Here is a 25,481-nt window from a genome sequence, read left to right on the forward strand (position 1 = left end):
TTATGAAGGTGGGGCTTGCGGATTGGGTTTTGATTTTTTTGCTATATCCTTAAGCATTAATGGTATTTTCAGCTGTATTAACCAGGCTGCAAAAACAACATCTTGATTTAGGAGAACTCTAGCAAAGAAGTCATTATCTGTCTCCCTTTATTGCTTTGGAATTAGTATCTGTGAATATAACAAAACCTGTATTGTTCAATTATCCAGATCATGTATAATGGCCTAATAAAACTGCAAAATATAAACAAGTATTTCCTATGCAGAGATGACATTCATCCATACCTATAAATAGCAGAGAGAGAAAACACTGTTCCTCTACACACACATCTCATAGTAACATATCATTGTTTCAGTCCTGCCCTGTAACAAGAGCCAGTATTCATTTCCTCAAACTCCTGACAAATAAAATCTCACCTTAATGATTACACTGCCAGAAATTTTCTTATACATAAATAAATGGGTAAAATACATTCAGTTAACTGTACTACGTCATTGCCTAACTCCAAATGAGACTGGAGACGCAACCACCAACTGCCAAAGGTAAATCTGTGTTCTAATCAGTGGATTCTTACAGTGGAGAATGCAAGCTACTTGAAACAAGATGTGGCATTTATATTCACATCTTGCCTTTTAATTAACCTGGAGAAAGAAGCTGTTCTGGAAAAACCCCAATCAAACACATTCTCACTGACGATAAAAGCCAAAATACTGTGATATGGAAGCCTAAACCCCAGTATTTTTTAAAGACTATACTGAATTGTGAATCCAGGGCACACTTCCAAAACCACTGGGAATTCATCTATAGAAAGATCTGCTGTACAGCATGGTAACATAAGGCTGATATGCAGGTATTGTTCTGCAAATTAAGCTCTGCTTCTTAACACAACTTATTATAACAACACGCAAGCTGCATGCAAAATTACTAAAGATCTCAAAAATGTTTCACCTAGAAATTGACTTCCAGTTATTTCATACTGTACATATAATCACCCAAGTAAGAGCATTCCTGTTTCAAAGGCAGACGTTAAAGTCAACATACCTGCCGTTAATGCACGGCCAGCTAACCACGGGAAGTGGCGAGCATGTGAAGCACAAGGTTTGCATGCTCTACAATATTGCATTGCATTACTTACATCATAGAAAAGCTTCCTATCTGCAGCAAGCCGTTTGGATGCCAGGGTCTTCGTGACATGATAAAAGGTAAGTAGTGCTCTGTGTTGTCGAAGATCATCCTGGACTTTCACAGATTCTAGAAGAGTGGGTATAAGTTCTGGCCATTGCCTTGGGCAGTCCACCCTGGCAACTTTAGCAATCAGCACAGAGATCTGAGTTGCTATCTGCAAAAAAGCAAAATAAAACACAGATACCACAAAAGTCAAAGATCGTTTAGGATATGTACAATGCATACATTAACAGCCAAATAAAACCTGAATCAAAAAAAATCTACCTGGATTCCTAGATTTTTGTGTGTTTTTTTCCTCAAAGTATTTTTAAGCTTGCTGAATGCAAATAAACATGGAGAAAAAAAAAAAGAGTCTTCCATTTTACGTTTATAGTAAGTATTTACATAAAGTGCTAAGCTGGGTACCATGTTTAAATTTTACATACAGATCACTAAATTTGTCTCTAGAAACCACATAAATGAAGAAATAAATATTTGGGAACCACTTTTTACGTACTGATCTTTTCTATGGCTTTTGACAAACAGCCTGCTGAATACATATTATCCTTCTTTCTGCTGTACCTGAGTTTTAGGTTTTACCCAGAGCTGTTCCCTCCCTCTGGGCACACGTGCCTGTAAGCCGCAGTCCTGTCCCAGTGGCTGAAGGTGAGACTCTCACTTGCTCCAGACCCTCACACCACAGGCCAGGGGCACCCACACCAGCCTCACCATCTGACCCCCAGTCACACCAGTCTTGCCAGTAGCTGGCACCTAGTCCTTGCAGCAAGCACACACGATGAACAGTGAGATTACACAGAAACATAATTAAGGGATTCAATCAGATGGCAGGACAGAAGACGGTGATTAGGCGCAGGGTTTGTTCAGACACTGGTACTGCCCACCCATGGTTTACACGTGACTGGCCCTTTTAATACCCTCTGTCTATTCCCCAGTTCACTGCTCCTCAACTCCCTTTCCCTAAACATTCCTTAATAAATGTTGTATAGTCCCTCATGACCACACCTCACACCTCAAATAGCCAAAAACCTAATGTTCTTGTTTCCCCGTTCTTATCCCATTCACATTGAAAAGGTCCTTGATTGGACAACCTTAACGAAGCAGATGCTCTCGCCTTCAACATACCCTGACAACTACCAACAAAATTCCAGCCTAAGGAAGAAGTCACCTTCTTATACTATCAAAAGAAATCCAGGCAACTTACGGGCATAAGACAGAATAGCCATGCCCTGCTTCATTGCTCCCTTAGCTGTTTCATCTGATGCCTGATCACCCCAAAAACTTCCTACAATATTCATTACTACCCACTTGCTTAGGAAGAATTAATTGATTCAGAAAACTGACATCAAGGTTTGCAAGGAAGAGCTGAGAGTCTTATTTATTTTTGGATGAAGTGGTGTTGATCAGCAGGAGGGAGCAAATAAACTCTTCTCCATATGCGATATAAGAAGCAACCTCTACAGGGATTCTAAGAGTACTTTTTCCTTGAGGACTGGCTTTTTAAGTGAAAAAAATATCTGCTGTCATACATTTCAAAGAGTATTTTGTTCTTTTGTTCCCTCCATATGGTAAACATCTTCAGAAGGCAAGGAAATTATGCTCCAAACATATGGTATGTTATGTTTTTCTTCTCCCTCTCTCCTGGAAGTCAGCTCATATCATCACACCTCAGTACTACATCTAATTCTTATATTTTTTGTTGCGTTGTTTTTTCTCTTTTTATACATACAAGGGTCGTAATTTTTCTACCTTCAATGATGCAGAAACCACATGCAGATAGCAACTGTGTTATGAGGTATCTGCGACTGGAAAAGAGCACTCATCGGGAGCACAACATATCAAAATTCAGGCATATCAAGCAGACTGGGAACTAAATGAAAGGTGCCTCTGAAAGGAAACCTCCAGATACCTACAATACATATTGGGGAACAGGAGAGAAAGAGAGAAGGACTCTGTGAACATACTTCAATATCACAACAACTGTTTGGGCAATCATTTAGGAGCAGGCTGCAGGCATAAAATAAAACAAAATCCTCCACATCTTAAAAGACTACATCCCAAAAGTATCTTAAAGACACACAAATAAATACATAAAGCTGCTAGTCTTTAAAATGTCAGTTACAGAGGCCCCAATCTCAGCCTGCAACTATTGTCTCAGAAGTTCACCACAGTTTATCAGCAGTGGAATTTAGAACTATAAATTATATTATTGTCTTGGCAGGCAAACTGATTAAATACTAATGGAGGTATGGAAAAATTGTTGATAAAAAGTTTGAACTGTTTTACGTACAATGACGTTAACGTTAGGTTTTTAGAAATTCAAGTATCATGCAACCACTTCAAAATGAAACATTTGATAAATTTGATACTACCCAATAGTAGTACAAATGACACACACTTTATGGTCCAACAGTGACGTACTTCATAGTTCTTTTTGGTTGAAATAAAGAAACAAGTAACATTTCGTCATATCTTTTACACTGAAACTATGCCTACACTACAAATTTAAGGATACTTTCTATGTCTACCTGCATTTTAAACAATTGCACTTGAAATAAGAACTTTAAATTACAGTTGAAATTGTCATTGCACAAAGGTCTTCGATAAAGACCATCATTTTGATACATTGCTCTAATCCTACAAATAACATTCATACCATGAAGGAATCCTGAAAAGTTGAAACTGAACTGTCTGCAAAATGGAAGTTTGCTTGCTGTACCTGTTCTTTTTAAGCTTTACCTCATGCAAATAATTTCTATATTTTCTTGAAACAGTTCTTTAAGATGTAGCTTAAAATATTAGCAAATAGCAAGTAGTTCCTTGCAGAATCTCTTATTACATGAGCAAGAATAAGTTAGCAGAAGAAAGACCGATTCATCTAGCATATACATATTCTGAGCCCCTAGCATTAGTGCTATACTCAATTTAACAATAAATCCTTCCTTATTCTGACCAAAATAGTAGCTTAAAATTAGTCGCTTTATGTAAGACAAGACACTATCATACTGCAGCTTTGTTACGCCTATATAAATTAAATAATGCTGTGATTAGACATGTGACAGCAATACTGCTTAGGTGGGTCTATGCAACAGCATACTCAACAGCTCATTCCTGCTACACCACCACCACACTTCCTTGTATGGCTATATTGGGAATCAAATCAGGGAACAGATACAGCTGAAAAAAGAAAAATTGTGCAGGGAGGGAAGGTTATTTTTGAGCTACATCCATTCCCTGAACTGCTTCACCAAATGGTTGCATAAACAGTGAGGGACAACATAAACTGCCACTGCAACAAAAAGCAAACCAGAGACACAAGACATGTTGAATTATGATCTACGGAAAAAGATCTCACTTCAACCTAAATGTCCATCTGAAAGGCAACACGTAAATTGCAACTTGTCAACTTTATCATTATTATTATTAAACACTTTGTAAAGAGAGAACCAAATTATATATCAATACAAGCGTTTGCTGTGAGAGTAATAATCATTCACCACTAACCTGATTCACGGGCTCATTAAAGTTGGTAATAAGTCCGGCACGCAATGTAGTTTTTTCTTCTTCAGAAAGAGCACTGTCAGGATATATTTATTAGAATATAACTTAATTTTCAATAGAAACAACTATTAATTCATATTTAGAATTACTTTATCACTATTAGGAGACACAGAAGTTAAATGATAATTTCCATTTGTACATCTGTGTTTCATTGCGTGAAGATTACTCTTATACACCATTTTCTTGTAACTAATGTATTTCAGTTTAAGCAGCTATCAAGAGAATACCCCTTGTTTTTCTACTATCTCAAAGATATTTAAAAAGAACAGTGAAACAATACTTATGACACCTTTTAACCTCAGGTTTTGATGTGACCTTTGTAAACACAACTGGCAAGAGAGAACATTCATAGAATAAGGTACCCAGCCAGATACATTACAAAAACAAGGAAAAACTGTACAAACTATAAACTGATTGTTATTAGGCAGTTATTATACAGTTATTATTGTGGCAATTGACTTGAGCATTACTTTGCCCATGTATACTACCTAACAGATAATGACAAAAAGGTGCCCAGTATAAGGCAATCATGGTACCAGATGACCGCTCTTTTTGCAAAAGCAATAATCCTTTTCTACTACAAATCCTATTCTATAAGCAAGTCATACAGCTACACTTAAAAATATAGATACTTTGAAAATTATAACTTTGAGTGAAAAATATATTGATATAGCCTTAAAAAAATGCAAGGAAAACTAATAAGAAGGATAAGTTATAATCCCTAAAGGTTCGTTTTCATTCAAGTGAAGCTTTACGCTATCTTTATACTTTCTTTTCAGTGACCTCTATCAGCTTAAGACTACAAATTACAGTTCCATATCACTCCTCCACTACTTCAGACTTTATATGACCTGTGTAATCAAACTGCTTTTAAAAATCCTTTGTTGGCATTTACAGATCATACAATCAGGAAAAAAAACAAACAAAATCAACTTTCATTTACTGATAGCACCTAAAAAGCTGTTTCTTGTACATAAAAAGACTTAAGTTATCATGCAACGTTGTTCACATGAAACTGTTTTACCTGACATTGCAATGATTTAGAAGTATGCACGCAATCATCGTGTCTCAATGAAGTCTAATGGCTGGAAATTAAGATTAAACATGCTAACGCAACCACTTCGTGTTGTCTGACCTCAGGCACAGATACTAACCTACTAGTTTTGTATAGTGAGATTTAAAATGATGCCTAAAGCTCCCTAAACCACAGCTTTTACACTAATCTAGACAAATACTAAATACTCATCTCAAAATAATAAAAAACCAGAGGCAGGATTTTCCCTAAGATCATACATTTGCAACAATATTCTAGTTTTCACTTTTTTCCCCTCTCTATGTAACACAAGTACTCACTATTTCCTAAATCAATGGCTTATCATTCTAAGTATAGTACACAAGGGGGGGCAAATAACTGTTTCACTGCACTGACTTAGAACTGCACACCAGGTCTTATTTTCAAAGGTAATTTATAGCACTCAGGAACCGCATTTAAATGATTTTTTATCAAGACCTACGCTTTACACTATTTTTACATAAAATTAAATGATGCTTAAAAACATTTTGGGTAATGTTTACAAGGATTTCTGTAATAGTATAAGTTTTTCTGCAGGGACCTATTTCAGTTATTAATCTAAAACCACTAGATGATATTTTAGGGAAATAAATTTCTGCATTTTTTTTTTTTAAGTACAAAAATGCAGTACACAATTTTCACACATAAAGGTATACCTAAGTGGTCTCTAAAAGTTGCAAACTTCTATTACTAAAATTGAGAAATCTTATCTCATTTAAACGTAGCTTGTACAATAAGTCACTTTCAGGGATAAGAGAAAGTGCCTAAAAAACCTGGTTTATGAAGAAAAAAAGGTTCTACTATATCATTTCCATTACCTTGTTTGTAAGCTTACAAGGCCCTCTCCCCCAATTATTTTTTCATAATTCTAATAATCATATCTTATGCATACTCCAAGAGCAGCAAGCCTTCAATTCATTACTGACTATAAATAAAAATGCTGTAATTAAGCTTTGGCCATTACAAGCAAAAAAAAGGAAAGAAAATAAATAGTCTCATCAGGATGAACGCCTCAAATACAGAAGCTTGTGAAAAGCAAAGTTAGCGAAAAGTAATGAAAAAAAAAAAAAAAAAATGGGTGCGGACGTAAGTGTTAATATTGCCTTCCGTGACGGGAACCGCAGCACCGCCAAGGGTTCCCCGGGGAGCAACGGAGGCAGCCGCCGCTCCGGCGATGGGACAGCGACATCTCCTGGAGACGGGATGTCCCGCCACAGGGACACCCCCCCGCAGGAGGCACCGACGTCCCCACCAGCAGCACACCCCCTTCGCCCGCCTCTCACACGCTGCAACACAACTCCACGCAGCAGCTACAGGCAGGTCAGCAGCTGGGAAGGTCGGCGGATGCTCCACAGGCTATTCCCCTTCAGCGCTGGATTACAAAAATTAAAGCAAGTTCTTCCAGAGATGAACTTCTAGGTATTTATGTTGTAGTCTTTCACAACTCACAATTTCAAAGTTCCTGGTCTTCTTGTGTTTGTGGTACGGGGAAGCCCATATCCAAATATTTAAGAAGTTCTTTTGGAACTTTTTTTTTTTTTTTTTAAAAAAAGTTTACTATTTCATAAACCAGAAATTCAAACCTGAAGACTTATTTATAGTTATCAGGCAAACACATAAAAACCTGGACTTCAGAAGTGTTGCTAAAGTTGCCAACTCGGTAGTCAAATCAGAGAACAAAGTCCACAAAAGACAGGATTTAACAGTAATTATATATAAAATCAAAAACATGTCCAAGAAAAGGAGCTCTTAATAACACTTGAATTCAAGAAAAGCCATTTCTGAAGAAACCAAAACCACGTGCAAAATCATAAAGTGAGATCACCTTCTGAGAAGGCTGAGAACAATTTCAAAACATAGGCCGAACTATTCCTGAAAAGAGGCTACGATAACCTTAGGCCCTTCTCCATGGGAATCTTGGAAGCTGCCTGAGAAAGCAGGAGGGAGAAAGGTCACAGGCCCACCTCTAAAATCACTCTCACTGTAAAATGCTGCTTCAAGTCCACAGCACATGGAGAATAAGTAGCATGAATAGGGCAGACAGTATCGGTGAACATGTGCAAAAAGCAAAATATTTCAGAAGGCTCATTTTTTCTAATTAAAAAAAAACATTTATATTCACTGTTCTGTATTTACTTATTTTAGCAGAATGAAACATTCAACTACTGTACTGTCCAAAGAATTCACAGTCTGACCATTTTCCTGCTTTGCAGCAGTAGCAGCTGAGAAACCACGAATGCTCAGCAGAAGGGTAATGCCACTCCCAATGGCTTCATCTGAAACTAACTTCAGCACACTTGCACAACAGGGACATTTAACTTACCGGGAAAGTTCTTGGAGACTGAAAGTTCTCCACAAGCACATTAAATATTCAAGAAAAATTGTTCTAAAAGAAACCATCTTTAGCACAGATTTACTAAAGAATTAAGGTTACATGAACATATTATCTGTCTGCAAGAACCCTCCTACAAGTCTCATAAGTCTTCAAACTACCTGGGAAATTTCAACGACATTTGGCAAAGAGCAGAGATGTCAGATTTTTTCCCTAGATTTTGTGAAAATTAACAGCTGAGTAAAGCAGATAGGCCCGAGTTAGCATCCCACTGAGGAAAAACACGGGTATAAATATCAGTCCTTTCCTTCGAGAGGCAGCAGAAAACAGTCACCTCCAGATCTGCTCTACCAAACAGGCTGGGTAGGTAAGACCAACCTTTGAGGTACCACCATGGATGGACATGGGGCAGCTGCTGATATGACAGACCAAATGAAAGATGAGAATTTTGCAAGGACAACAAAAATACAGCCTTTACAATAAAACCTTCAAAAATCATTCACAAAACAATCAACTGAGAAATTACAGCTTAAAAGCAGCATTTCTTAAAATGGCGTCAGCACATTCTGCTACGAGAAGAGTGATCCGGGTGAGCACAAAACACTGACAAGATGTCACATATGAGAAATTTAGAGAGGAAATTAGGAATGGAGAAAAAATTGGACCTAGAGTGGAAATTTAATACATATTCGATACATGGAGTCTTTAACAGCAGAGAGTATTTTTTTTAATTTATTTTATACATTGTGTTAAATTCGCAATAAAAAAACCTAGAAATAGCGAAAATTGGACTTCTACTGGAAATTTAATATAGATTTACCCCATAGAACCATTAACAATAGCCAAGGATTTATTTTTTTTAATCACATTAAATTTGTAACAGGAGAAGTACTCTGAAAGACTGTTATTCAATTTTTACCCCAGTTGAAACAGTAAAATTCTAGTGATTACTTATGCCGGAAATAAACCATGTTTTTTTTCACCAGAAGTACTACTAATATCTATCTAAAAACATTAACAAATTGGAACAATATATTTTAATTGCTTTGAATAATGCTTGCTAAGTACCAGTAATGTAAGTAGCATTACCTCATCACTTAAAACAGAAATGTTAAAGATCTATGCCATCTGCCATGCAAAAGATGGTATATTCCTCCTAATAAAAGAGAATCCAAATGCCTGCAGATGTTTTGCAATTGTATACTAATCCACGTATACAAAAACTCTAGTGCTTTACATAATAATGAAGGAGTACTACACTATTTGAAATGTCCTACAGATGCAGAATTTCACTTTTCCTTCTTTTGGTGGATCTTCAGAAAAGCTTATAATGTAAGGCAAAATACACTACACTACCTCAAACAAACAACATAAAATCATGTCATACTTTCTGAACTAGCTTAGATTCATGAGCCATAAAAAACGGATCTGGAATTCCAGTTTACACCCTTACACAACCTGACAGTGACGTTCCACCTATTTATATTACTGAAGAGATGGACTGAACACTTCCAGGCTTGGTGGCGTCAGATGGCATTCACCTTTCGCAAAGGGGAAAGAGGATCTTTGCTCACAGGCTAACGGGGCTCATTGACAGGGCTTTAAACTAGGCTTGAAGAGGGGGGGATAATATCAGGTTGCCTGTGACAAGCTGTGGGATGATATGCCAAGGTTAGCGGGATGGGGTCCTAGCGAGGGGCCTCAGCCTGTTACTCGGAGATGTGCTGGCTACACTGCTGCACACCTCAAGTCTTAAGGAGATGAGCCGGGAGCCCATCTCTGTAAGCAACGAACAGGGAAATAGCAGTGAAATACCCAAAATGAATCAAGGGCTGTTCCTCTAAGGTGGTGACACAGCTGTCAGTCCAGCTGAAATGCCTCTACACCAATGCACACAGCATGGGCAACAAACAGGAGGAGCTGGAAGCCACCATGCTGCTACCTGCCATTCCTGAAACTTGGTGGGACGAATCCCCTTACTGGAGTGTGGCTGTTGATGGCTACAGGATGTTCGGAAGGGACAGGTGAGGAAGGAGGGGTGGTGGCATTGCTCTCTACATCAAGAAATGGATAGAGTGTGAAGAGCTGTCTCTGAAGAATAGCCACGAGCAGGTTGAAAGCTTATGGGTAAGAAATAGAGACCGAGGCAACAAAGGGGACCCTGTGGTTGGTGTCCACTACAAGCTGCCCAATCAAGGGGAGATTATTGATGAAGCCTTCTTCCTCCAGCTACAGGAGGCACCGCGCTTGCAGGCTCTCATCCTGCTGGGGGACTTCAACCACCCCGACATCTGCTGAAAAAAATCACATGGCAAGCTGTAGGCAATCCAGGAGACTCCTAGAATGCATCAAGGGTAATTTCTTAAGCGAGATAATAGACAGCCCTACCAGAGGGGATGCGATACTGGACCACCAGTGCAAGTGAGCTGATACGTGATGTCAAGATTGGAGGCAGCCTGGGCTGCAGTGATCATGCACTGGTGGAGTTCACAGTCCTGAGGGATATGGGTCAGGCAGAGTCAAGACCCTGAATTTTAGGAAAGCAAAATTCCAGCTCTTCAAGGAGTTAGTCAATAGGACCCCTTGAGAAACCACCCTCAGGGACAAGGCAGCAGAACAGAGGTGGCAGATCTTTAAGGACAAGAGCTCTTGATTCCCAAGTGTACAAAATTAGGAGGAGGGTAAGAGACTGGCATGGATGAGTTGAGACCTGCTGGTGAAACTAAAGGGAAGGAAATTCACAGGCAGTGGAAGCAGGGACAGGTATCCTGGGAAGAATACAGGGACACTGCCCAGTTGTGTAGTGATGGGGTCAGGAAGACCAAGGCACAGCTGGAGCTGAACTTCACAAGGGACGCAAAGAATAATAAGAAGGGCTTCTACGGGTACCTTAGAAAAGGAAGGTCAAAGAAAGTGTACCCACCCTGATAAACAAGACTGGCAAACTGGTAACAACGGACAAGGAGAAGGCTGAGGTACTCAACAACTTTTTTGCCTCAGTCTTCACTGGCAATCTGTCTTCCCAGACCTCTCTAGTGGGTGGACCACAAGTCTGGGACTGGGGGAGCAAAGTCCCTCTTACTGTAAGATAAGGTCATGTTCTTGACCACTGGAGGAACCTGAACATATATAGCCTACAGGACCTGACAAAATGCATCCCGGAGTCCTGAAGGAACGGGCTGATGTAGTTGCCAAGCCACTCTCTGTGATTATTTGAAAAGTCATGGCAGTCAGGGGAAGTCCCTGGTGACTGGAAAAAGGGAAACACTGCACCCATTTTTTAAAAGGGTAGAAAGGAGGACCCTAGGAAGTACCAGCCTCTCAGCCTCACCTCTGTGCCTGGGAAAATCATGGAACAGATCATCCTAGAAGCTATGGTAAGGCACATGGAGGACAGGGAAGTGATTTGAGACAGCCAGCTTGGCTTCACCAAGAGCAAGTCCTGTATGACCAACCTCGTGGCCTTCTACAATGGAGTGACTACATCAGTGGACAAGGGAAGAGCTATGGATGTCACCTCTCTGGACTTCTGTAAGGCCTTTGACATGGTCCCCCACAAAATCCTTCCTTCCAAATTGGAGAGACGTGGATTTAATGGGTGGACTGTTCAGTGGATGAGGAACTGGTTGGATGGTCACATCCAGAGGGTAATGGTCAATGGCTCAATGTCCAAGTGTACATCACTGACAAGTGGTGTCCCTCAGACATCTGTATTCAGTATCTTCATCAATAACATAGACAGTAGGATTCAGTGCACCCTCAGCAAATTGGCAGATGATGCCTAGCAGAGTGGTGCGGTTGACACACCTGAGGGACGGGATGCCATCCAGAGGGACCTGGACAAGCTCGAAAAGTGGGCCCATGTGAACCTCAGGAGGTTCAACAAGGCCAAGTGCAAGGTCCTGCACCTGGGTTGGGGAAGGGATTGAGAATAGCCCTGCCGAGAACGGTGGATGAAAAGCTGGACACAAGCTGACAATGTGCACTCACAGCCCAGACAGTCAACTGTCTCCTGGGCTGCATCAAAAGAAGCCTGGCCAGCCGGTCTAGGGAGGTGATTCTGCCCCTCTACTCTGCTCTTGTGAGACCCCACCTGGAGTACTGTGTCCAGCTCTGGAGCCCTCAGTACAGGACCTGTTCAAGTGTGTCCAGAGAAAGGCCACAAAAATGATCATACAGATGGAACACCCCTCGCGTGAGGACAGGTTGAGAGGGTTGGCATTGTTCAGCCTGAAGAGAAGGCTCTGGGGAGAACTTATTGTGGCTTTTCAGTACTAAAGGAGGCCTATAAGAAAGATGGGGACAGACTTTTTAGTAAGGCTGGTAGCAATAGGACAAGGTGTAATGTTTTTAAACTAGAAGAGGGTAGATTCAGACTAGATATAAGGAAGAATTTTTTTTACAATATGGGTGGTGAAACACTGGCACAGGTTGCCCAGAGAAGTGGTAGGTGTCCCCTCCCTAGAAACATTCAAGGTCAGTCGGGACAGGGCTGTGAGCAACCTGATCTACTTGAAGATGTGCCTGCTCATTGCAGGGGATTTTGACTAGATGACCTTCAAAGTTCCCTTCCAACCCAAACAATATTATGATTCTATGACAAATTTTAATGGCATTGTTTGTAACTTTTAAGTAAGTGATTTGGCGCTCGAGAATACTGGTTACATTTTTGGCTTCTGTGGGGACCGTTTTGTCATGCGTTATCAGAACCCACATATCAGAACAAGAGAAAATGAAGACCAGAACTTGCTATCATGGTAACTACTTCCTCCTTCTCATTTACATATTGAATATGAATTATTAATTAGTTTAAATGAAATGTATCCTTAACTATCTCTCAAGAGACTTCCTACATCTCAAATCTGCCACTATCAGAAAGTCCAGGTGTTAAGCTTTATAAAGCTTACTATGTCACTTCAAAATCTGGTTTCTATGAAATAGCCTTCTAACTCAGATTTTAAAAGTAAAGCATGAAGAGAGTTGTAAGAAGTAATATGAAAACAGACTGGTTCATTAGTGATTCCTAATGTTGAAATATTTTATCAGTTTCACCACGAATTCTACAGTTAACTTCTACCAACCAAGGGATGTGCTCTTTTCCAGTTCGGCAAGTGTAACACAACCTACTGTAGAAGGTGAAGGGGAAGAAAATCAGAACTTACTGTGGCGCGACCCGTCTCCAGTAGCGATCAATTCCATTTTTAAAGTACAGCACAGCTAACCATCTTACATTCACGTCCAAAGTATGATTTGTAAAGATATTCTGTTTAAAAAAAAAAGATTACGTTAAAAACTGCTCAGTACGCCATAGAAAGGGTAGAAATTCTATTAACACATGCACTGGCATATGTATAAATACACACACCTCTGTATGTACAGGTGTATATAAACAAAATGTATTAGTCAGCATTTGACAGACAAGTAAAACAATGTGTTAAACATTAATTTTCACTAGCCCTAATATTTGATTTATAAAAATAAACCGAACATATAGGGAAAATGTACTTCCAATCTCATCTGGCTGAGCAAGGAATAAAAGGATAATAATTTCTAGCACCAGCCAGTTATTACACTCTTTAATGACACAGATGGATTCTGACTAAAATCAGAAATTATTCTGTATTGTGTAGTGCCACAGACTTACAAGACCTTTCAGGAGATTTCTTCAGTATCTTGCCATGTGCTGAAAACCCTCCTGACTACCAATGGTGACTGCAAAACAGTGACCTGTTTTGCAACTCTCAAACTTGCATATGCTTATTGTAGGAAATTAGTTTCTACTACTAAAAAGCTATATATCTATAAACATACATATATCTGTACCTACCTATATACACTTTTACATACTTATCTGTATATAAAGACAAACACAGAGGGATTATTTTATGTAGTATTTTTAATTGCAAAATTAACCAAGCAGGAAAAGCTAAAATAAAGGCAGGCTACTGAATCGTAAAACAGGTACTACTCAGAACAGCAGCTCTCCTGTTTTCCACTACATCAGATGGATCCTTCATGAGGGGGTGAGACATTAGTCCCTCCTTTAGGGAGCAAAGAGGCGTGAGCTCAGCAGTCTTATTATACAGTGCACTGTAGAAAAAGAGTGCACTACTTGTATGAATTGCTTTTAGAAGGCCACTAAGAAAGGACATGAAAAATGCAGGGATTCAGGTCAAGAGCTACTGTTGGCTGCCACGTCTGAAGAATTATAAATAAACCCTTAAAAGAACTCAGCACTACAGACACCTGGGACCATATCAAGTGTTTTCACTATAAATTCAAAACTTAACCTTCTCTCAAACTCTTTCTATAACAGTAACAGCTTTCTAGATATAATGCCCAACATGAAAAAAAAAAACTCAAAAACTCCAATCACCAGAAAGCAAGCAGACTTACATGTCAACAAAGGTATCAACTCCAAAACCAGCAACCTTTAGAAAAAACACCAAAAAGGTTGTAGCCCACTGATAAACACCACACAACATGAAAAGCATCTGTATGTAATACGTCTTCCTTTTCCAAAGCTCATTCAGGAAGAGGGATTGAATCTCTGAAAGATTTGACCTTTCCCAAGTGCAACTTAAGCATTTTAAAATACAAAGAGGAAACTTCAAACACCGCGTTAGCCTCGTATCTATGAAAAGCATTGCAAAACAAATGAAACATGGAAAAAGAAAACTACTTGTTCTGAAACTCCCACTGAGCCTTTTAATTACAGTTCCTCTCCTTGCACTCATCTACAACCTGAGCTGTAAGCTCTTACAGCACACATCCAGAAAACAGAGAATGCCCAGTCAGTGCCAACTCCTGCTGTTTTCTATCAAGGTGTTTTATCACCACAGAAATGGTACGGCAAAGGCAGTGGGTAAAACGCAATTTGACAGCTCTAAAGTCAAGATTTTTTTTCCCCTTTCTCTAAATCCCCTGACTCGCCTTCAAGTTTCCAAGCAAATGAAACAGTGGGTCTACAGAGAACAGAACATGTCACTCCACAGCTCTGAGTCATTCATCCTATGCACTGAAGACAGATGTTTGTAGGAAGAGCAGTTTATCTGTGTTTTTAAGACTTTTAGAAATATACACAAAGGAACTGGAGAATAACAACACGGTTAGCTTCTGAGTGCCTTCTCTGAAACAGTTGAGTCTCCTTCTTTGACTATGTTTTCATCACCTTGCACCATAACAATGCCTCTAGCAACGGTCACAGTACCTTTAGAAGTATTCACCTTTCCCATTTCAGGACCCTTACTACCAGCCCAGTCAGCTAATCTCCCTGGGATCTTCTCTCCGCTGACAAGAAGGAAAGCAATCCCAGCTGGGTATCAAACTTAGTGCAATGAAGAGCATGGGGGAACTTCTATGAAAACGGTCTTAATGCATCACCTCCACAATAAAGAAAAGATGGTTAGTGTCTCGGTATATACAAGTGTCCCTGCCTCACGGGGTAGTAAAGGTAATTCCTTTGACAAGAGTCCTCTTGGCCTTCTATCTAGAATTCACAACAGACCACCAACAGGTTTAGCACTAGAGCCCACCCTCTTATCCTGCTAGAAGTTGCATCTCCTCCTTCTCCTGAATGCCTGGGCAAAGAGCCTGCTTTGAGACACAGTGATGGCAATGCCTACCACCGCACAGCATAAGGATACTGGTAACCGGGCCATGATGACTCAAGGCTTCTCTCAGCCACAGGTCATAGTTCAACAGTGTTCTAGAGAGCCACATTCAAAATTATTCAGTTTACTTAATAGTACTTTCCCACTGTATCTTACCAACAAGACTGAATAAAAGCCTGGCTGTGTCTCCCACTGCTTCAGTTGTTCCTCAGCTGGCTTCAACACTGCAGTATCTTGACTAGTAGCCTGGGTCAAGACTTGCAAAACAATAGTGCTAGCACTATTGAGATCCATGAAAATCTGAGAACATTTAAAAAAGGAAGAAAAACACTTAAGAAAAAAAAATCAGTAAATACAGACAGGTATTTTCCATTTGTATTATCTAAGCACCCCACGCTAATTTTTCATTAGACTACACTGTGTAAGATAGCATTACACCCACTCACAGGCAGTGTCAAGGTACAGTGATTAAACTATTTTATTTCATAAATCTCTCAGCAGAAAAAGCAAGCATTAAGTCTATCATTACAAGCACATTTACTAGATTTGAGGAATTACAGGAAATACTTTGATTTTTAAACCAGTTACCTCTCCTGTGAAGCACAGCAAACTAAGAGCAAAACCGCAACTAGCAATGACTTCAGCTGTAGGAAAAGTAAACCATGGAGGGTCTGAAAGAGGCAAAAATGCAGAGTATTAACATTTTCATATTTTCTGAACATTTTTTCCCCAAAAGATAAAATGACCCATTTCAGACAGTTAAATTCTGCAATTCAAATTGATCTAGATGTTTTATATCGATTAAGAGGATGAATTATGACATTTTATATCGATTAAGAGGATGAATTACAGTTTCACCATTACAGTCATAAATGAAACTGAATTTTCCTCAGTATATTCGTATTCCTTCATTATCTGTTTAGCATACGAAATGCTAATCAGCTGAACTAAGAATGTCAATTGCATGATTTCAAGTATAAATACATTATTGTGCTCTATAAAGACAAAACAAATCATTGCTCTCCAGGTGACACAGAGATTACATTTATAATGACCACAGAAAACAGCATTATAACAAATCAGAGAAACATATATACAAGCAACTATGAAGTCTGACAATTAAAACCGGTTTTCTGTCTATAAAAACTTCTGGTTATAGCCTATGGAAACTTTTCATAATACAGATATATGTTAAATATTTATATACTGATGGTTTCTAAATAAACAATCAAGCAGTTTCCCCTTTAACAAACAGGCTCGAGGACTTGCTTTTTTTTTTTAACACCACAAAAAAAAGTTTATTTTCCCAACCTTCAGGAAGAAAAAACTGAGATGTTAAATTGTTATGGTGGTGGCAAGAAAGTGAGTGAAATGAAATCTTATTCTGACATAGGTTTAAAATTTTGATTTTTTGAAAAAACCACCACCTTAACAAAAGTAGCAAAAAGATTAAAGACCTTTTATACCAGTAATAGCCCTGCACAATTTAAAAAAAAGATAAATTAAAATCTAAGAAATAACAATCTGTAAGTCTCGAAATAACCCTAACAAAAACAGACTAAAAATTGAAGGTCCGAAGGTTAAAGAAAGTGTACTTTCAAAACTAAGAACGACAATATCAGATCTCCCTTTATAGTAATAACTGAACAGAACAAGTAACTCAACCTCTGCTTTATACTTCCCATGTGACACATCTGCATCTCTCTGCTTTAACCGCCCTGTGTACTGCATTTGCAGGACTAGACTTCGGTGGGGGGGGGGGAAGGGGGTGGCTTCTGTGAGAAGCTGCCAGAAGCTTCCCCTATATCTGAGGCAGCCAATGCCAGCCGGCTCCAAGAGAGACCCACCACTGGCCAAGGCCGAGCCCATCAACAATGATGGTAGTGCTTCTCTGAGAACATATTTAAGAAGGTGGAAAAACTGCTCCACAACAGCAGCTGGGAGAGAGGAGTGAGAATATGTGAGAGCAACAACTCTGCAGACACGAAGGTCAGTGAAGAAGGAGGTGAGGAGGTGCTCCAGGTGCCGGAGCAGAGATTCCCCTGAAGCCCATGGTGAAGACCATGGTGAGGCAGGCTGTACCCCTGCAGCCCACAGAGGTTAATGGTGGAGCAGATATCCACCTGCAGCCTGTGGAGGATCCCACACCGGAGCAGGTCAATGCCCAGAGGAGGCTGTGACCCCATGGAAAGCCCGTGCTGGAGCATGCTCCTGGCAGGACCTGTGGCCCCATGGTGAGAGGAGCCCACACTGGAGCAGGTTGGCTGGCTGGACTTAAGACCCTGTGCTAAATTATGACAGAATCTTCATGGTTGGAAAGGACCCTTAAGATCATCGAGTCCAACCAAACAACCTACAATCTCTGCCACTAGAGCGTGCCCTGAAGTGCCACATTTAGACGATGTGGGGCACACGTGCTGGACCAGTCTGTTCCTGAAGGACTGCACCCCATGGAAAGGACCCACACCGGAGCAGTTTGTGAAGCAGCCTGTGGGAAGGACTAACGTTGGAGAAGTTTGTGACGTCTTCTGTGAGAGGGACCTCACGCTGGAGCAGGGGAAGAGCGGGTGGAGGAAGAAGAAGCAGAGACAATGTGTGATGGACTGGTCACAACTCCCACTCCCCACACCCCTGTGCTGCTCCAGAGGAGGTAGAGAAGCTGGGAGTGACAGAGCAGCTCAATTGGCACCTGGCAGACAGCCAAGGTAAACACACCTCATCCTGCAAAACCAATCTACCTTCTATTTCTTCGTATCTACTTTGCCAGTCATTTCAACCTTTATCAATTTGCAGATTCTCTAAAATATTCCTGCAATCCTGCGACCTTTGCATAGCAAACTTAAACATTCAGATTCTCAGCTCACTTCTCAGAAGACCATTAACTTCCAGGGAACCAAGACCCCAGTTTAGACTATAAAATCCAATTGGTCCTGGTTTACTGTCGGGGCGGCTAACGGAAAAGTACAAGTATGCAAGAAACTCGAAGGCATGCCGACCTTGCAGATCTGAGACAAATAACTCTGAGGAGCCAGGGAACAACTGGCCTTGCAGGTCTTAGATAAATAACCTTGAAGAAGTAGGGAGTTAAGCAACAAGTTATCACTGTAGCTTTTAGCATATTCCAAAACTGTAGCTTCTAGCATGTAGCGAAACCGCAAGTAGGAGGGATTGTTGTAATGAAACATTTAGAGCTAAGCCAATTAGAAATGATAGAATTTGTGTAATTTATGTAACTGTTAAGTAGCTGTATAAAAAGCTTTCCGACACGTCTAATAAACCGACATCTTGCTTGCATCAAGCAGTGTCCCGTCTCTCAATCGCGGCAGTTTACCGTATGTGGAATAGTGCCGAGCACAAAGAATTCGTGTCCAGGCAAGACTTTGATGTTACACTAGAAGTCCTGCTAGCTTCATTTTTCCACCAGAAATAATCATGAAATAAGGAATTTGCACATAATGCTGCTGACAGGACAGCCAGCAAAACCTGGTCTTTGGCTGCAGTATCTTTAACTTTCTTGGGTTTGCAGACATTTTGACATCTTGAGTACCTTAAGCTACCTTCATCATTGCATAGATGAAATTGGCCAGGAAGCAGCAATGTAATAACAACACCGAAAAACATCAGGTTAACTTGTAAGGATCACAATAGGAACTCCATATTCACAGCACAAAGAACTTGTGTGAAATAAGCACACACAAGAAAAGCAGCAATAAAAGATATATTCAAAATTTTCTGGTATAGACACTATAGCACTGAAGTACCTAGCATAGTTAATAACTTCAGAGTGCCTAAAAATGGTAGTGAAAGAAACGGAGAGAGGAAAAGCATAGGAGAAAAAACAACAGAAGTAGGCATAAAGTTTGCACTAAGGAGGAAATCATAGCTCAATTCCTGCAAGATGAAAACTGCAGTTCATATTATGAAGGGATTTCATTTATTTCCATTCAAAAGTCCAATTACTTACTTTCAAAAGACATATAATCTTACCTAACACTATCAAACAATACGTGATCACAGAATCACAGAATGTGTTGGGTTGGAAGGGACCTTTAAAGGTCATCTAGTGCAATGCCCCTGCAGTAAGCAGGGACATCTTCAACTAGATCAGGTTGCTCAGAGCCTCATCAAGCCTGGCCTTGAATGTCTCCAGGGATGGGGCCTCCACCACCTCTCTGTGCAACGTGTTCCAGTGTCTCACCACCCTCATTGTAAAGAACTTCTTCCTAATGTCTAATCTAAACCTACCCTGCTCTAGTTTAAAACCATCGCCCCTCGTCCTGTCGCTACATGCCCTTGCAAACAGCCCCATCCCCAGCTTTTCTATAGGGCCCCCTTCAGATACTGGAAGGCCGCTATAAGGTCTCAAAGGAGCCTTCTCCAGGCTGAGCAACCCCAACTCGCCCAGCCTGTCCTCATAGCATAGGTGCTCCAGCCCTTTGATCATCTTTGTGGTCCTCCTCTGGACCCATTCCAACAGGTCCATGTCTTCCCTGTGCTGAGGGTTCCAGAGCTGGACACCGTACTCCAGGCGGGGTCTCAGAAGAGCAGAGTAGAGGGGGAGAATCACCTCTCTGGATCTGCTGGCCACGGTTCTTTTGATGCAGCCCAGGATGCAACTGGCCTTCTGGGATGCAAGCACACATTGTTGGCTCATGTCCAGCTTTTCATCCACCACTACACCCAAGTCCTTCCGCAGGACTGCTCTCTATTACATCATCCCCCACGATAAAAGTGTAATTCTGAAGCGCCTACTCAACTGAAAAAATAGCAGAACATCAGTGTGATTATCAGATGAAAACCAAAAAGAGAAAACTTCTGAAAATTCTTAAAACTGTCAGAGCACATGTGTGTAAACAAAATGGTAAATAACTTCTTCAACTTCAGACAAGCTGATTTTAGATCTTTTGCTGAACAACGCTCTCCAAATAATGAGTTGCCATAGGAAAACTGCATGCTAGCAACAGCGAATCTGTAGCACATACCCAGATATTTGGCTCAAGATTCACTGCAAGGACATATTCATTTGAAAGGGGAAAAAAAAAAAAAGGATTACAGGGCATTCATGTAACAATTGATTTTGCACTACAGAACTAAGATCATGTCAGCTAAATCAAATTATTTCTCAGCTACATACAAATCTGACGCAGAAAAGGAGGGGTTCCCACCACGGGAACAGTGCTTCTACTATAAATTTATACACTTCACCTGGAACAGCTCTCATCAGAAGACATACTTATTGCAGTTAGTACAGTACAAATACAAAAACCGTGAGGCTTTTTTTTCATTTTCTTGTTTCAAAGTAATTAGCTAGCAGATCTAAAGATAACAAAAAAAAAAAATCAAAGAGAAATATACACAAGACTTCCTTTTTATTAATGGCTCTCATTCTTGAAAAGGCTTGTATTTTCATTTAAAAATTGAAGCAGCTATTGCTGCTCAAAAAAAAAGAGAAAACAAACCAACCTTAGCAGGTCAGAAAAAAAATTTATTTAATTCAGTGTTCTGTCTCTGTCACAGACCATAGTAGATGACCAGGTCAGAACAGGCCAATCTTCCAGTGATATTTCTGAAGAATGCGCTCCCATCCCCCAAAAAACTGTGGTGCAACAATTTTCTAGTAACAGTCAGGGAATTCATATTTAATAGCCCTCAAGAGATTTAGTCTTCCATGAATTTGCACAGTTGCTTTCTGACCCCATGTAAACAACAGTCCTCACACAACATCGGATGAGGCTGTCCCAAGCAAAACAACAAAATCAAAGACAAAAATAATAATCTCCCTGAAGAAGGGTCAACTTTCAGATAAAGTTTATAAATAATGTAAAATATTTAAGGAAGCAGTATTTTCTGTATCATTTGGATGGCAAAAAATTAACTGGAAAAACACCTGATACCCGTATAGTAAATATAAATGGCAAGATGCACAAATGGCAATAATGCTTCATTATAGCAGGGATTTTGCAAAGTCCATTGTAAACTTACCAGAACCCATAGAAGAATCTGTCCGCTGCTTTTACATTTAAGAAATCCCTCTAAACAGTTTCTGCTGGAGTCCTTATACGGTTATTTTCCTTTTTTTTTAAATATAAAAAGAATGAAAAAAAACCCTCAAACTATTTCAAATCAACCTTTACTGCACCAAACTTGAATTTGCAGTTCAAGCTAGCTACAAATAAGCTAAGCTGATATACAGAAGCATGGTCACCAAAACCAGTAGTACAACTCTCTGCTTGCCCCTTCACCCCTTAAGCACCTGAAGCGGGAGGCAGAGGGGAAAATGCAGTTTTTTGGTTGGATCAAGCTCCCCAGTCATTTCCACACCACTCTGCCAGAGAGGTAAATGTGCTAGGCATAAAAAAGCAGGCAGAACAGACACAAGCAGCTTCTTCAGTGTGCAACAGATGCTCATGCCTGCTTAAAGTGTTCACCAAACCGTAGTCTTAATAAACACTATGACAACTACTGGAAGACCCATGTATTTATGGGTCTTTATATTAGGGTGCTTACCAGTACCGTGAGTGAATGAGTTGCTACATTTAGGGATCTCCCTTCCCAGCGAAATGCAATGCTGTGGTATTAGCAACCCCCTTTTTCTCACAAAAATCAATCTTAACGCTAGAGGAGGAAAAAAACCAATTTTTTTCTTCAACCTTAAAAAATTAAAACCAATCAACTACCAGATTCACAAAAACAAAATAACAGCATGCCTTCAAGATGGCTTTAGCACTCCTGTCAGCTAGAGGACATTCAAGTAAAACTAATTCCTAAAAAGCAAAACCACGAGTTCCTGGGATCTAATCTTGTAGATAGATAGACCTTGCTCCTGCAGATATAACAGAGCTGTACTTAAGGAGTTTAAACCCAAATCTCTCAAATATTCATTTGTTGTGACCCTATCCTCTTTTTTTTTTTTAGTTTATGTCCCAGGGCCTCTTCAAATCATAATTTATGCAGAGGACATACAGATGTTCTCAGACCCCACAGAACAGCAAAGGCCCATGAATATTGGCTCCAATATTGTGAGATGGAGACAATTTTCATCTTTTACAAGTCAGGCTTTTCTTTCTTCTGCACAGCAAAGGCAGAGGGCCATGGGTTACATCACAGGGACAGGGATTTTCTCCACAGTCCATTGGGTACTTCTAGAGCTTACTGTTGAGTGAGTTCTACAAGACTGTCCTAGAGATGAAACGGAGGAGGTGAGTATTAAATAGCTGCTGTCTTCTGGGTACCTTCACAGCCATGAGGTGTGTATAGAAATGCTGTCAGATAAAGAAATGCTGGTAGAATCTGGTAGAAACCTTATAAGCAACATCTTCTTAAAAGGAAGGCAGGGTCTGCACTTTGAGTTACAACAGTCAGAATTTCTAAGTTTGATCATTGGGTAAGCTTAGTGTTTCCCATCTGAACTCAGTAAAATCTCAGACTGTGTCTTCACAATAAACACTAAGCAATTTCAGGAATGTTGCTTGCTTTCTGCCACTTTTCATACCCATTGCTATGATAACTAAGTAGCACAAGCCTGGTGGGGGGAGTTGAAGGGAGCTGAAATCCCTCCAACTAGAAAGCATTCAATACTGTCAGCTGCAAATCCAAGCATAGCTCTATTACCATCCCAAAATTTCTTTTTCTATGAGGCAAGAGAGACTAATCACACACAAAAAGGAAAAGCTGCTCTTCAAGATCCAGCTCAATATGCACAGAACTGACACAACGGCATGTTCTCAAGCCTCAGCTGACAGAAAAAAACCCACTCAACTCAGTTACACCTAAAAGATAAGCCACACATCAAAAGCCACCCCTCAGCACAATGAGATGGTGTCTTCAGAAACCACAAGTACCAATATCAGCTCCTTATTGTTACCATCCAGTGTTCTGCACTTCCATTCCCACTCCCAAACTCCTTCATCTCCTTTCACCTGCAAAAATCCAAGACTTACTCTGTTATACTCTTCATTCTTTAATTCCCTTTCTAAGGAAGTATCTGCACACACGGTTTACTTCAGGGAATATTTCAAATCTCTTAAATGTTCTGCCATACTGGTTTAATGTTTTTCCCAAGTAGTCAATCCTTTTGATAGAGGCAAAAGAGTATCCCTGTACTTTTCCCATAACACAGAAATACATCCAGATTTTAGAATCACATCTCAGCTATAAAAACAAATCAAGGATTGCTACATATCTGCAAGGGAACAAAACAAAGGATTTCATCAATAAACACCTCCACACTTCACTTCTTCTGGACTGCAAAGAATGCAGTATGACAACTCACTCATATACATGCAGTTAATTCTGTATATTTTTTGTTATCTTTTGTTAAGAATTCAATAAATTCTTTCCCCTGTAATGAGGTGCAAGTGTGGATTTAGTTAAGATTCTCTGAAATCAAAAGGAGAGAAAGATGTAAATATATCACCCAAAAATACAGTGTGTCCTCACTAGTGCAAATACATACTGGGATATTTCAAAAGGAACGCAGCGAGTGGCTCCAGGAATGCTGTTATCGTCCTTTACTCAGCAGTATCTGAGACTGCTTCTAGAGTAACGTCTTCAATTTTGTCATCATAGTTCTCCCTTTCCCCGGTTCAAGAAAGAAGTGTAAAAACTGGAAAGAGGACAGAGCTACTAAGATGGTCTGGGGTCTAAAGCAATCTACCTATGAGGAGAGGCTGAGGACTTGTTTACTAAAGTGAAAGCTAAAGAAAGACTTCATAGACACAACTAATGCCCTGAAGGCCACTTACAAAGAGGACAGACCCAAACACTTCTTGTCAGCAGATTACATAGCTAATAAAAAAATAGCAAGTGATGCAGCTCGGGAAATTCAAGTAGAAACTCAAGACTGTCTTTTGCAGTACATCTGTTTTAAGGAAAACCTGAAAACCAAAGCTTCCCTTCCGAAAAGCTACAAGAACCACTTATGGGTCACCTTCTGAAACGAGTAACACAAACAGTAGCATTCATAGCGATATTGATACAACATACTGGTGCTGCTTTTAAGGATACTGTCAATTTCAGGAAGAGTTGGTAGTTATACCAATCTCTCTGCAGCCTTCTATAAACTTTCCCTTGACTCTCTTTTCTAACATAATAGTACCTGTATCAATCATGCCATGTGTTAACATTTCTACCGAGCAGTAAGACCAAAAGAACTGCCAGTATCCTGGCTCTTCAAGGTACTACTTAAAACCACTAATGACTACACTAATGACTACAATCACTAAAATGACTACTGTCAGTCATTACCAAGATTTTTCAAAAGCAACAAATTAATTTTTAGGTAAATCAACATGGCTGTCTATACTTTGCCCAATTGAAGCCACAGTAAAGAAAACAAATAAAAATACCAAGTAGGAAAGAGTTATGGGGTTTTTTTCCCCATACAGCTACTGATGGAAATAGCGGAATAGAACTCCTACAAATTTATTTTTACAAAAACGTGACACAAACTAAAACCAAGGTCTGAAAAAAATCACTATGCAGAAGACACAAAAGATCAAAGGACAACGACCAAGAAGGAACACAGGAATAAAAGACAGCAGCAAGCAAGGCTGAAAATAATATTAAGGGAAGTAAGTCAGATTACATTAAAAATATTGAGGAGAACAGCAGCCTTTCATGTTAAATGAAAAGCACCAAACTGACAAAAAAAACTCCTAAGAGAATGGACAGGCAGTAAAAAAATGACAGTGGGACTATTCCAAGGATTTGCTTGGATGTAAC

General features: G+C 39.9%; 1 protein-coding gene across 2 annotated transcripts in view; it reads right to left on the minus strand.

The window, feature by feature from the left end:
* Positions 1-25,481, minus strand: part of IPO11 (importin 11) — a 90,232-nt gene that overhangs the window by 63,296 nt on the left and 1,455 nt on the right. For both annotated transcript variants that reach the window (XM_063320146.1, XM_063320145.1), the window contains exons 3-7: positions 16,347-16,429; positions 15,915-16,058; positions 13,308-13,408; positions 4,685-4,757; positions 1,134-1,337 (exon numbers count right to left, since the gene is read on the minus strand). In XM_063320146.1, coding sequence (XP_063176216.1) covers positions 1,134-1,337; positions 4,685-4,757; positions 13,308-13,408; positions 15,915-16,052 — 516 coding nt within the window. In that variant the 5' untranslated portion in view covers positions 16,053-16,058; positions 16,347-16,429. The remainder of the gene's footprint in view (positions 1-1,133; positions 1,338-4,684; positions 4,758-13,307; positions 13,409-15,914; positions 16,059-16,346; positions 16,430-25,481) is intronic.

Source organism: Chroicocephalus ridibundus, chromosome Z, assembly GCF_963924245.1.
Source record: "Chroicocephalus ridibundus chromosome Z, bChrRid1.1, whole genome shotgun sequence".
NCBI lineage: Eukaryota > Metazoa > Chordata > Aves > Charadriiformes > Laridae > Chroicocephalus > Chroicocephalus ridibundus.